We start from the raw sequence: 14,302 nt of genomic DNA on the forward strand, positions 1-14,302 counted from the left end.
CTTGGGTACTGTGTTCACTTTTGGGCCCCTTAATATGGAAAGGACATGGAGGTGGTGGAGCAGGTCCAAAGAAGGGCAACAAGGCTTGTGAAGGGCTTGGAGAATATGCCCTACAAGGAGAGACTGAAGGAACTGGGGCTGTTTAGTCTGCGGAAGAGGAGGCTGAGGGGAGACCTTATTGCTGTCTTCCAATACCTGAAAAGTGATTGCAGCAGAGTGGGGTTGGTCTCCTCTCACTGGACAAGGGGAAATGGCCTCAAGTTGCACGAGGGTAAGTTTAGGTTGGATATCAGGAAAAACTTCTTTACAGAAAGGGTTATTAAGCACTGGAATAGGTTCCCTGGAGAGGTGGGTGAGTTACCATCCCTGGATGTGTTTAAAAGCCATTTGGATGTGGTGCTCAGGGACATGATTTAGCGGAAGGTTGTTAGAGTTAGGGTGGTATGGTTAGGTTGTGGTTGGACTCAGTGATCTTTAAGGTCTTTTCCAACCTGAGTGATTCTATGGTTCTATAAGAGCTGAACATTGGCCTCAGTGTATTGGAAACAATGGTGTAAATATTGGAATCTTGCAGTCTACACCAGGTGGTTCCCACAAATGCTCATAAAGGAACAGAAAGAACACTGCATACAAGTTTGTCAGGATCTGTTGAACTGATACGAGGTGAGGGTGAGAGTTTCCTGGATTGCATCATTACTGGTGATGAGATTTGGTGTCACCACTACTGCCAGAGTCAAAGGGCCACAGAGCACTGACATGTGAATTCCCCACCAAAGAGAAAGCCCATGACAATAACCCTCAGCAAGATGAGTGATGTGCACCATCTTCTGGGATGGAAAGGGGTGGGCAAACCCTCAGCTCTGACCACTGCATTGTGATGTCGACTGAGCTGAAGGCTCAAACTTCTAAAGTCACATCAGAGCAGAAGACACTCTTTCTCTTGCCACAGGGTAATGCCAGGTTCCACACTGGGTTGAAGACTAGCAATGTGCTGCACAGTCCTGGCTGGACTCTCCTACCAGACCCACTATATAGTCCTTATTCAGGACCTTCCAACTTCCATCTGTTCAGGCTGCTGAAAGGTGCACTATGTGTGCAATATTTTCCTAGCAACAACACCGTCACACCAGCAGTGAAACACTGGGTCATCTCTGCTGGTGCAGATTTCATCAGTGATGAAAATGTATCACAGCAGTAACTGTTAAAAAAATAGTGTTTTGTAGCTAGGATTTTGCTCTATCAACCAGTGTTATTGTGCTTTTTGTATCGGTTGTTGTTTCGATGGAAATAAATAGGAAGCGTTACTTTCGGATCAACCTACATAGTATTGCCTTTTCCCAAAAAAAGAAGCTAAAGAAAATCTTAACAGATTTCTCTGCAATATGTACTCCTTACCATAGTCTTGGTGTCAGCAAAGCCATGTTTCTGAGCAAGATTCCAGAGATTCACTGAAAGCTGGTTTAGTTTGTTGTTTCGTAGATCACCATGAGCTAAAATAGTGTTAAAGAAACAGAGTGCCAACTGGCTTTGTCGCTTCAGAGTCTATAACGAGAAAAGAATTCCTATGTTATCATACAGTCATCCCAGAATAACCTCCCCAGGTTTGCTTGCAAGTGCAATGGACAGATAATTATTTTGAAATACACAGCAATAATTACAGCTGCAGGAATATGGGTGTAGTTTCCACATTCCATTCAAAATAAAACAAGAAATGATAATTATGAATCAACCCACATCTTGAGCGCTGTGTGCAGTTTTGAGCGCCACCGTTCAAAAAAGACACATCTCCTAGAAAGAGTCCAGAGGAGGGCAACAAAGATGATAAAGGGTGTGGAGCACCTCCTACACAGGGATAGGCTGAGAGACCTGGGCCTGTTTAGCCTAGAGAGAAGACTGAGGGGGGGATCTGATCAATGTTTATAAACATTGGTTATAAACATATCTGAGGTGTAGGAGGCAATTGGGCAAGGCCAGGCTCTTTCCAGTGGTACGTTATGGTAGAGTAAGGAGCAGTGGTGTGCAGTAATAGAGTAAGGAGCAATGGCCAAAAACTGGAACACAAGAAGTTCCACACAAATATGTGGAAGAACTTTACAGTGAGGGTGACTTCATTTTTTTTTTTACCTGCTTTTCTTCTACTTCTACACTTGTACCATGTTTTTAGTTAATTTCCTTAAAATTTTTAAGAGGGAGCTCGAGGAGAACCACTGCTTTACTGTAAACTACCACGGGAACACCACTTTCAGACTCTGCAGGGGAGCTCTCAGACACTGACAATTCTGCACTGAAGACTGATTACTGTTGGATGCATCTTACACGTAGCACCTCTTTATACTGCTTTGCTGCTGCTGTCCTTTAGTTTTGGCTGAAGAAAGACCACTGACAAAACTAAAGTTCCATCTTAAAAAGGATCCACAACAGCAGGGCAGCAACTAGAACTGTCAGCTCAGTACCTTGATTACTGAACTTGATACCTCACTTCAGCCCTCTCAGTTCATTATATGTTAGGGGTAGCTAATATACTACACTCAGATACAAAACTACAGAGGGAATGAGGCAAAGATTGGGATAAGTGGAGTGATCAGCACAAGTTGTGCTCTCCTGACACCACCAGTGCAGCCATGCAGCCTCTGCCCTTTCCCTAAGGAACCAAAAGTAAATCAATTTCACTTCTCACTGCCAGCAGAAGCAAGATCAGATGCTATTAATCAAAGAAAAAGAACACAGGCTGCCATCAGTCCCCCAGATAACTCTGTAAAAGCAGAAAGCCATGCCATTAAAGAATTGGCAGGCTAGAAAAGAGGACACAGCATGCTCCAAATGAGAAGCGTAAGACTGGTTATTACTGTGTATCAGCCACACAGCAGTACATGCAGAGAAAATCTGATGCGTTGCGCACACACACAATACCCAGAGCTGCTACAGGGCCCAGGAAACGTTCTGTAAGCACTAAATTGAGTACATGGAGCTACCAGGAAGACAGCTCTTCCTCTAACAGTTACCTACTTCAGAAACTTTCATCCCAGTAGCTCCAAAATTGGTTTACTATCTGAAACTGCAGCCATTATTTTGAAATGTTGAACCATACTCCCTACCAGGCAGAGGAATCAATCAGTCTAGTCCAGGAATGTTAACACAAAGAACAGAGATGCCACTCTAAATAACAGTACAAAGAAAAGTAGTTGTCAGTGCTTAAATATTACTGTAGTATTTCTCTCGCAAGACTACCATCCTTCAGAAAAAAAGAGAGACAGTGTACTGCCTGCTAGCCAGCGTTATATACAGCCTTCCCCCTGTCACATCACCATCTATGCTGAACTGACAAAACAGGGCATGTAACTACATGTTTTTTTTCCCCACTGACTATCTAATGCTTGTGCATCTTCCGCTGAATACCTCCCACCTTCAGGGAGGTCCCTGGAGGCACTCTCATAAGCAGCAGCCCAGAAACTGTTGGGCATAACACAAATGCAGCAGCACTCAGAACTGGACAAAACTAGCAAGGCTTTCCAGCAGTAACAATGCCAGCAGACAATGCATTCTTTAAAGTAAGGATGACATTTTGACTAACTGGAAGTGTAAGTACTTAAAAGAATGACTTTGAAACACTAAAAAGCTGGAAGTAGGAGACACATGCTAACTCCCATCATGCTGGGGTAGACACAGCCATCTCAGATGGCATTTTGGCACCCAGTTCCCAGTTACACAGCACAACGTGGAGAGACAGAGAGAGAGGGAGAGACAGGCACAAGCGTGCAGTAAATCTGTGTCTGAAAGCTAACCAGGGTCAGACAAGGGTCCTGGTGACAGCAGGCGTGTTTGTGCAATGAGGCACCACTCTGCCACCTGGGGAACGATGCATGCCAGCACGCTGCCGACCTGCTGACAGCTGTGGCTGTGCTGCATGCTGACCCGCAGTGTGCATTCAGAGGCTGCACACAGAAAAGAACCATCAGCCACTCAGCAGCTGCAGAGCCACAGAACTGACAGTCCCCACAGCAAGAACTGCCAGTCCTCCAGGAGCTGCATTTTCCATAACCTGTGGAATAATGCTGATCACTACAAAATGGAAAAAAAACAACAGATCATCACTTAGCGATGTGACCTCAGGCTCCCCATAGCGCAGAGCAATGTCCAAGTTTCATACAGATTAGCAGCAGAAAATGCAACATTTCTCACAACAGACCATGTAACTGTTCTTGTGACCTTTGGCTAGCGGTTCGATCACTCACTCCTGCCTTTATAGACTTTCTCCATACACCTATGGCATAAGGATACCTCAAGCTTTCTGTGAGAAAAGCCATGGCTCACTTTGGCCCACTGCTCCCTGTGCAGGCTGCCCAGCACAGCGCCGTCCCACACAGAGCCCAGGCACCCACTGGCCACACAGTGCTCAGCACAGCCACGGCGCTGCCTTGGGGCACCGCGTGTCAGCCCAGCCAAGTCTCTGTGCTGACAGGGCACCTCTTTGTATTACCTGAACGAGCGAGCCAGAAATTAATTCCAGCATCACTGTGATGCTGCAGGTTGTGGCCCTGTGATCCAAATCCAGATGTGCCTGCACAGAGCCATGCCAGGCGCCTCTCTTCTCCTTTAAAAGCTCTCCAGAGAACCCTTTGGGACCTTTTAGCATCTGTAGTTTACAGGGAAAGATCAGGAGCTGTGCCCAGCAAGCCAGGTTCTCAGCTCCCTTGTTACACCACTGTCCTAAAGTGAGATGTGTGAAGCACCTAGCACAAGCAGCAGCTGGTACCACCTTGTGTATGACAAAAGGGAGGGGCTATTCAGGAAAAGAGAGCAGCAACACCCACGCTGCAGCTGGGAGCTCTCACAGGACACAAGAGGACAGGCACCCTGTTTCATCACTTTTCCAGCACGCTGGAAAGCATTTGGTTTTGGATGCAGTCCTTCAGAAAGAGTCCCTGAGCAACCTCTGGAGGATGCACAGAGAGCATAGGTGGCAGCTCCTGCTACTCAGGGAGCAGTGAGCACCTTTGAGTCAGGGCAGAATGTTTCAACATTCTCCTCTCAGCTCCATACAGCCACCAGGGCAGGTTCATCTCTATTTCAAAGTCATTATTAAGTTAATCCAGCAAAGATGTGCTCCATGTGGAGCCTGTGCCTCACAGAAAACTGGGCCATGCTTCCCAAAGCTACGCTCAGCAATCCTGATGGTTTCTACTATTTACCAAATAACTTACAGGCACGCAGAGGCAATATTCCCAATCAAGCTACTTCTAACCTTTAAACTCCACCAGCAAGCCAGAGACAATGCTGTAATAAAAGTGTTGATTTGGAAGTGCAGGCTCTCCAGCACCAAGACCAGCAAGTGGAACTGATGTGCTCCAGGTTCACCCATCATTCCAGTTAAGCCATCAACAACAAAGCCGCAAACTTGCCAAAACAGCACCTCTACCACCACAACATCCTCTGGATACCGCAGTGGGTAAACTCCCTCTCCTCCTTTGTCCAAAAAGAGGACTGAAATGTTTAACCACCCTTAGAAAATCTTGGCCAAGGACACACAATCCTTCAGGAACACCAAGATCTCTTCAATCTAAAACACATCCACATACACACACCCTGCCCAGCTCTACTTGTTTTGTACTGAAGTGTTAACGAGGTTCATATTATAGATGAACAAATTGGCTGCGCTGAAAGAAGCCCGAAGAGAGTACCCAGGAATTGCTTTCTCCTGTTGCATTACTATAAAAATCCTGGCATCTCTCACATGGCACGTGGGAAGACTGCCATCCTAACATGGCACTGACACAGCAACAACCACCTGCTCATAATGTTTTGGTTCAAAAGCAGTGTTTGAATGAAATGTGCTCCATCTGGACACTCACCCCTGAGCAGTGAGCAGCCAGGTTATCTCCATTTTTAAGAAACCGGAGCACAAAATGAGTCCTCCACCCACACAATGCCAAGGGAGGATTCACTGACACATACTCTCATGACCAGAAGCAGCTCAAACTTCACTGAACTGTCCAGAAGTGAGAACTGTACCTCCAAGCACTGTAACACAGATGAAGGATTCTTTAATATTGCAAAAAGACCACACTGAGTTCACAGAAGAAGCATCGCTCTCTTCCAAACCACCATTTTGGTGAAAGCCTTTCATTGTGATAAACTACTATTTTCCTTTGTAGCTTTTAAAGGGAACGAGCCAATTAAAACTCAGTATCAGAGGTCTGCTTGTTCAAATGAGCGGCCAAGCCGATGAATAATAAAAGGTCACTGACTCCAAGGCAATGAAAACACCACAGAGATCTCATGCGAGGTCCTATGCCAGTACCAAGGGGTGTCTGACAATACTGTCACCTCTATTTCCTCAGCAACAACAGCTTCCTCTGAAAAACATTCATTCTTACACAATGTTTTTTTTTTGTTTTGTTTTTTTTTTTAATCAAAATCTCTCAAGGACTTCTACACAACAAAGCAAATTAGATGCTCTGTAAGTAAGGACAGACATAGGAATAAATCCAAGACCACAGTGACAAAGGCAGGGCAGGAACTACAGCCATGCTGCTTAGCTTTAAATCCAGTTTTCTACACAACAGATACATCAGAAAAAGAACAACCTCTCTAATTGTTAAGCTTGAAAGATGAAAAAAGCCTTTCAGAAACCACATACCAAGTCATACAAACATCCTCATCCACACACTCCATGCAGGATTCAGACATAAGAAATCCCTCATACACAACCCACTGACCAGAAAGCTGTTAAAATCTCCTGCCAATATCTGCTTGGACACCACTAAGCAAAGTGCCTTTTTCTTTCCCGTTACAGCTCTGAACAAGAATTGCCATTCACAGTGGCCACAAATACAATGACGTAGAGGCGTTTCCAAAGGATTTATACATTTTACATCTCTATGGTTGCCTAAGAAGGATAAAGTATATAGCAAAAGCAGTGAAAAGGCTACACTTGTAACAGTGGTCTCCAAACTTGCATACCATGCATTATACATTCTGTAAACACTACAAGCTACTGGAAAACATGGTATTTTAAAAGTTCCATCAGATGATCATCTCCTGCCTTCCCATCTCAAGTCTACAAGCCCACAAGACTGCAATCAATATTCAATAGCTCAGAAGGAACAACTCAGAAGTTGCAGAGGGGCTCAACCTCAGAAAGAGAGATGTTAGCAGAATAGCAATTTCCCTAATACTGAAAAACATGGGTCACCTGCCCTTCACACACAAACTGTTAAGCTGTGTTGCGTCTCCCAGACTCTACAACTCCAATCAAGAAATCCAATTAAACGCCAAGAGTTTTCTTTATCTTGTACTGAAGAAATATAACAAATATTTAGAGCTTAGAGACAAAATGTGTTTTCCCTCCCTCTGCACCTCTCTTTCTATGGCCTGAGATCCAGAGCTTGTACAAATTGAAGGAGATTTCCATTGTACTCACTATTACCATTAACTATTAACTCCCATTTTGCTTATTACAGAATGAGACATTTCAGGAAACTGTAAGCTAGCAAGAAAATATGGTTTATTTACAGAGAGAGAAAGGTGACAGCCAGGAGGATACAAGAGAGATGGACAAGGAGCAGATTTTATGTAACAAAGGAGTGAGTGTGGCACACTCTCCAGTTAGCTGAGAACAGTGATTGCATCATGAAGCTCAGCTCATTACAAGGACTTTTTCCTTATAAAGGAAAAAAATAATATTACACCATGTAGAATGTCATGTTTCCATAACCCAGACTACACCAAGATTCAGATCAGACAATTTAAAACTCTTAGCCTCATTATACTGCTCTGCAACCCCCACTCCGTACTACAGCAGAACCGTGCCCAACAGGAAAACTAATTCACTCTCATTTTAAAGCTCCCAGAATTTCTTAAAAGACCAATCCTGGTCAAGAAGGTGGTTCATTTACTCAATTCCAAAGTAACTTTGGTTTTGCATTAAATCCAGTTAACGTATGGACATACCTCTTCCTTTCCAAGGGTTTTGAGATGATCCAGAATCTGTGCTATTACTGTTTCACACAGTTTGCTGATTTCAGCCAGGAACTTGGAGTCTCCACCATATAGGGTATCATTGGAATCAACTGAAGAGATGAAGCGAAGATTAGGCCTAGCTCAAGAGTTATGAGTTTGTTTGCTACTGAAAACACCAGCAATTTATAAAAGACCAGATTTGGAAGTTATAAAATGACTCTCCTTCATTAAACAAATGAAATAATCTTGTTTAAATTGGCTGCCTACTATGTCCTCTTGATTCTAAGAATGTAACGCTTGAAAAGAATCTCCTAGATTAAAACTACTCCTATATTCCTGGATGCAGACAGGTCCAAAAATACCTGCTAGACTCAAACACTCGGGAAGAAAACAGTATCAATATTCACATTTTCCTTGTTAGAAGACTTTGGTCATTATCTTCAATGGCATCAGGACTTGGCCACAGTTTGTATTTTACTTGGTGCAAACAAGATTTTCAATGAAAAATGCATTTTAATGTTCTTTTCCAAAGTAAAATCTTATTTGCTGGAAAGGAATCCAGAAAGTGCATTTTTAATTTCAGAGAGCTTGAAAAGTTTTTTGTTTGTTCGTTTTTTGAAGTTTCTAGAGCTTATATAACTGATATTTTTAACGTGTTCTGGCCTCATTTATTTATACTGCTCTAAGACAAAGGTTATAAGAAACTTGTAAACTTAACTATACTCTGGGTAAAGCAGAGATCACGTAAGCTAAAGGTTATCCTTTATTCTCATGTAAACTTTATTTTAAGAAGTTAAGATATGTGATCCACTTAGAAAAGAACAATTGTCCAACTGCATGGAGAAATCACTAATTCATACTCTCAAGCCTCTCTCTGTTGAAATATAACTAAATATCTTATCTTGGGTTTATGCAGTTATTTTGCACATATAAAAATATAACGAAAACAACAGGAGGTCAACCACAGTTCCATGAGAAATCTGAACAGAAAGTTCACTGCAGAGCAGGTGTTCAACTGACACCTAGTTTCTGTACTGCTGACTGCAAGAGATGCTCTTGTCGTGGTTGGTAACTCTGACAGACTGCTCACCAGAACTGCAGAATGGATCCCAGCCTGCCTCCACCTGAAAGCCCTGTGCAACCAAAAGAGAACTCCAAACTACCTTGGTCTCTCATAGTGACTACTCTTGTTCGTATTCTTTGAAAGAATTGACTGTATCTCAATTTGGGGACCTCTATGAAAACCCTCAGCACTAGAGCCATCAAAATATCATGCTATTACAGAAAGAATACGGACATTTAATAGAATGCAAAATCTGTAGAATATTTTCCAGCTATTCCAGTGACTTTTATAAGCTATCACAATTGCCAAAGCTGAAAACTTGCCTTCAAAGCAGCAAATGCATTATTTAAATAACGAAAACCAGGCATTATGTTCTTAGAATTGGTGTTAATGAGTGTGAATGAAACACCAGGGATAAGTATAAATCAGGTTGATACTTCAGACACAAAGCAAATCATATAGAATTCTAATATCAGATTTATGTCTATTGACTAGATATCTGCTTGGCAGTCAGCTCCTGTGATCATTTTAATCCACAATATGTGGACCTGGATAGGAAAATGGGGTAACACTGATCTTCATTAACTAGGTATAGCAATACTACAAATTGCATGATGGAACAGACAAACATATTACCTTTATCTACATGGTAGATATATGTTTCTTGAGTCATTGCAGACAGCAGATGCAAAACATTAGTGTAAATCCTGACTTTGTCATCACTGTTATCCTCCCAAGTATAATCCTGGATCACATTCAATAATCCTCGCACAAGAAACAACACTCCTTGTTCTGGATGGTCCTACAGAAAAGAAAATAAGCAGCCAAAAAAAAAAAAAAAAAACTAAACAAACACCCGAACCAAACCTCCAACCAATCCCAAAACAAAATGGAAATTATTATGAGTCATTTAGTGGTTTAAAGTCACAGTGTTAACTCTATGTGAGCAAAACCCACAATACAAACAAAGCTGGCAACTCCTTCCCTGAAGTGTGCTTTCAGGAAATCCTTTTAAAAATCTGTTCCCCATTTTGAGATCTCATCAACTGTCAGGAGTTGGACTCAGTGATCCTTACGGGTCTCTTCCAACTTGGGATATTCTATGATTCTGTGTTCCAGTTTCGTTCTAAAATGCTCGTTTTCCTGTAATAATAAACTTGATCTAGGCAGCCTCCACAGATACACTTTGAAAGGCTTTGTTTTATACTCATGGGCAAGTGATGCAGAATTGTCAGCTTCTTAACACCCAGGGTCCCAGGATCACCTACTGAGTAGAATTGTTTTTTAATTCAAATAATGTCAGTAAGAAACAAGTATATTACTCATATAATTATGAGTTTTATAAGAACACTTACACTGAGAAGTCAAAGTCACAATCAACAGTCTTTTAATAGGGAAGGAATACAAAGATGTGCTTAACGTAAGCCATGATTTTTTTGCAAGCAGTTTTAATACTGCACTGAGCTTATTTCAGTTTGCAGCTGGTGCAGTGACACCAACATCTGTATGACAAGTTTCAGTCCACTTGGAATACTTCCTTCTAATTGCCTGCACTTTAAAGTAAATAGTAAAAGGAACGGTGGAAGCTAGTTACTGAATCCTAGAATGTCACTGCAAGTTCTTCATTACTGAATCTGAGAGATTGGATCTTCCTCCTCTAATCACCTGAGTCATTTCTCTGAGGAGCATCCAGTTCTGTCACAGCTTTCTTCAGCATCTTCTGTAGTCAGTGGACTACAGCCACAGTGGCAACAAGCTTTTCCCCTCTAACAAGTTAGCAACTCCATGAAATGCATGGCCCAGGAGACCCCTTGCCATTGAAAAAAGGAGAATATGCTGTTCTAATGACGAGGATTGAAACAGTAACACTATGCTGATTCACCATGCACTTGGTCATGGAAAATGGAGAATAGAAGAGGAAAGAACTACAATCAGCAGATTTACATGTTTTTCTATGCAAGAACACAATGAAAGTTTACATTAAATCAAACATACTCTAAGAGCACACACAAAAAGCAACTTACTGGAACAACCAATAACGTGGAAAAGAAGTTACAGAGGAATTCCAAGAGGAAGGCATCGGAAGGTCGCATCTTTCCATCTACACTGATCATTTTTGGCACTTCAGGAACAAGGCTCACTGCAGCTTTGAAAAAAGCATCAGCTACAAAACAAAAATAGAGGCGCCGTATTATCAATCCAACCCATAAGGCAGCCAAGTCTGTGATCTGATGGTTGCTTGGGGTTTGTTTCAAACAGGCTACAAACGATGACTGTATGTTTACCTGCAAAGAAACTCAAGACTCAGAAGGCAAAATCGCTGTTAATTCTAATGATGCTGTTTTTTCAATGGACATTCCTACACTGCTGGAAACATCTGAAATTATCACTCTTGTACTTTACTTAACAACAGGACATCACTGTTTCAAGCATAATCAAGCACAGTAAAATTATGTAAAAAAAGCCTCTCACAATTCAAAATTAAGTTAAAGAACGGCTTATGCCAGAAGTATAGGGAACCAGAAGGGTAGGGGGATGGTATGTATTAGATCACGCTAACTCATACACTAATGCATTCACAAAAGGCTGTTAAAATTCTAAGGAAATACAGCCTACTTCATTTAAGTATTTACTTACCATTGTTAAAATATGAACACAGCATTTGAATCATTGCTATTTACAGGCAGCTATTAAGGGGTTTTTCATAGTTCTTGGCTATGTCTCTAACCCTACAAAAAACAGTGGGATGTCTACTCAGCTTACAATTAATATTCACAAATTAAAAACAGCACCATTTCTCTTAGCACGTATAGGTGCTCTTCTAGGCTACGAGTTCATTAAAAAAAATTCTAACAGCAATGTTCTTTCACATTTTCTTGGCTACATTTCAAAATATCCAAAAGCATCCAAGTTCCATTCAAGTTATTCAGCCATATAATTTAAAGAATACTTTGAAGTTAATACTATATTCATCTTTTATTTTACAAGAACACAGACTGAGGCCATGAAATCAAATTTTAGCAAAGAGGGTTCTTGGCAAAAAAGCAAGGGGTGTTGTGTGGGAACAGAGATAACCACTGACAAGCATGCACAGTCATTTCCAGAAGTGCAGCTCACATTGGAAAATTCATTTGAGCACATAAGACTGCAAGCAAATTTGCTAAATATAGTCCTATCTGAACTCATGTGGAATACCAGTGAAACATCTGCTTTGGAAAAACTGTAATTCTTCTGACTCTTACTTCTTCTCAGCATATGAGTGCTCAAGTCCTTCTGAACTTTTCAGTACTTGGAACACAGACTCCTTCAGTCAAACCTCATATCTCCTTTTATCTCGCACATTTAATTTGAGGTAAAGGAATGTTTTCTATTTATTTCAAACAACATATTAGTTTACATAGCCAACCCAAAGGAAGGTAAGTGACCTTCCTCTGAACTTTACTAGAGGAAGGAAAGTAACAGCAGATGTTCATTTTAGCACAAGTAAATGAATTGGTATCACTTTCACAGTTGTCTGTATAGGAAAAAAAAAGTCATACCCCACATCACCATATAATCAAAACAAGCGAACAGACAAATGAAAAGCTATGTAAAAAAATAGCCTGCATACCGAAGTATATATGTCTGTGCAGAATGCACCCTTGCCTTCTGAAGTTATTTCACAAGAGGACACAACACAACGCAGCATGGTAAACCAAAAAAAGTGACAAAACAAAGAAGCAGTTAGTTGCTTTTTCTATCAATGAGAAGGATGTTTTACTTAGGTACATCCAGAAGTACTGGCAAATGAGAAGATGATCACTGAGTACACCTAATCTTTTCTAATTACAAAATGGTTCTTCCTCGGGAACTAAAGCATGTTCATCCAATGTGCATGTACTTTGTGAGAAGCAAAATTAAAGTGAATTCACATCAGAGCAAAGGTTTTATTAAAGATTTTGCAGAAAAGTAACCCTCCTTCAAACGCTACCACGCCACTCTTCTGTGGAGAAGTGCCACTGTGTGCATCACATGGTCCAAGTTTGGAGTAGAAATTCACTTCCAAGGCTGTCACAGAAGTGTAGGCTATTTTATTACTAAGTACGAAACAACCACTGGTATTTAATTCTGAATTGCACTGATTATGATTTTAAGCAAGAGTGCTTTCTCTACAACTTTGAAAAGTCCATTTATAAAGCTATTTCTTTGAAATATAGACATGTTTCAAGCTAAGACCAAGCATCAACTTTTCCTGGTATCCAAAAGGTGTAAGGAGCCATAGTTACCTAAAAGCTATAAAGATGTTTTGCTCTTGATTAAAAAGAAAACAGGAAGAAGATGAAGAAGTCTTCTTCCAATGAAAGATGCTGTTTCCTCACCTGCCAAAAGTACAACACTGCTTTTAAAGTGAACCACTTAAATCAGATATGGGGAGAGCAGCCTGCTTATCACAACAAATTATCCTGATAAAGTCTTTCCAGACTGCTGTTAATATCTTGTGCAGTGCACTGAACATGACAAACATCATGCTTTGACAAATTTGTCCTTTCACAGCCACTCCTTCTCTTGGATTGTCCGTAATTCCATGTATCTTTCCCCTGAGCATACATGCTGACCTTCAGGCTAGGAAAACTAGCAGTCACACTCAAGTCAGCACTTCAGTAATATTCTGCTACAGAAAAAAAAAAAAACAAGTGAAATTACTGTTCAATGTTTTGTTATGCTCATGGTGGCACCTACATGCATATTTAATTATTTTCTGTGTTTTTGTATCTCCATATATTTCCATGTATCAAACTTTACAGGCAAAAATTTAACTTACATTACATTTGCTGCATCAGTAGCAAGATAAGTCATTAAACAAGAATAATTAAAGATTTCAGGCAAGCAAAAAAATAGGGAGAAACAAAGCCAGTAGACATGGGAAAACAATTAAGCTCCTGAAGCATTCCTTTAAGGAGCAGAAGGGAATAGGTCTGATATGCCTACACAAACTATTTTTAGTCACAGGTACAGTTTATAGAAGGCCAAATCCATCCAAGGGACAAAACCAGGGACCATATGCAGCCTTCTGCACTCCAGATCACCACCATATCCTACAACACTATTAAGCCCACCCCAGTATTTTCAAAGGTTTTGCCTCCACATCCGTCAGATGTTGGGAATTTAATGAAGCCTTGTACTCTAGTGCAAAAACTATCAGCAAGCAGGTACAGTTTTTAACTGTTGCTGGTTTTAAGTAAATTAATGCATTGCTGTTTTAATAACCCAGCTCTGCAGACGTTTAGAACTTTTTTCTCT

The 14,302-nt window shown here is 41.1% G+C and overlaps 1 protein-coding gene across 7 annotated transcripts in view; it reads right to left on the reverse strand.

Annotated features, from left to right (window-relative positions):
* The window catches only part of C16orf62 (C16orf62 homolog), a 57,879-nt gene that overhangs the window by 2,348 nt on the left and 41,229 nt on the right, over nt 1–14,302 (reverse strand). For all 7 annotated transcript variants that reach the window (XM_040647443.2, XM_015294787.4, XM_025155368.3 and 4 more), the window contains 4 exons: nt 11,047–11,186; nt 9,659–9,824; nt 7,951–8,069; nt 1,396–1,542 (listed from right to left, as the gene is read on the reverse strand). In XM_040647443.2, the coding sequence (XP_040503377.1) occupies nt 1,396–1,542; nt 7,951–8,069; nt 9,659–9,824; nt 11,047–11,186 (572 nt within the window). The remainder of the gene's footprint in view (nt 1–1,395; nt 1,543–7,950; nt 8,070–9,658; nt 9,825–11,046; nt 11,187–14,302) is intronic.

Source organism: Gallus gallus, chromosome 14 (assembly GCF_016699485.2).
Source record: "Gallus gallus isolate bGalGal1 chromosome 14, bGalGal1.mat.broiler.GRCg7b, whole genome shotgun sequence".
Lineage (NCBI taxonomy): Eukaryota > Metazoa > Chordata > Aves > Galliformes > Phasianidae > Gallus > Gallus gallus.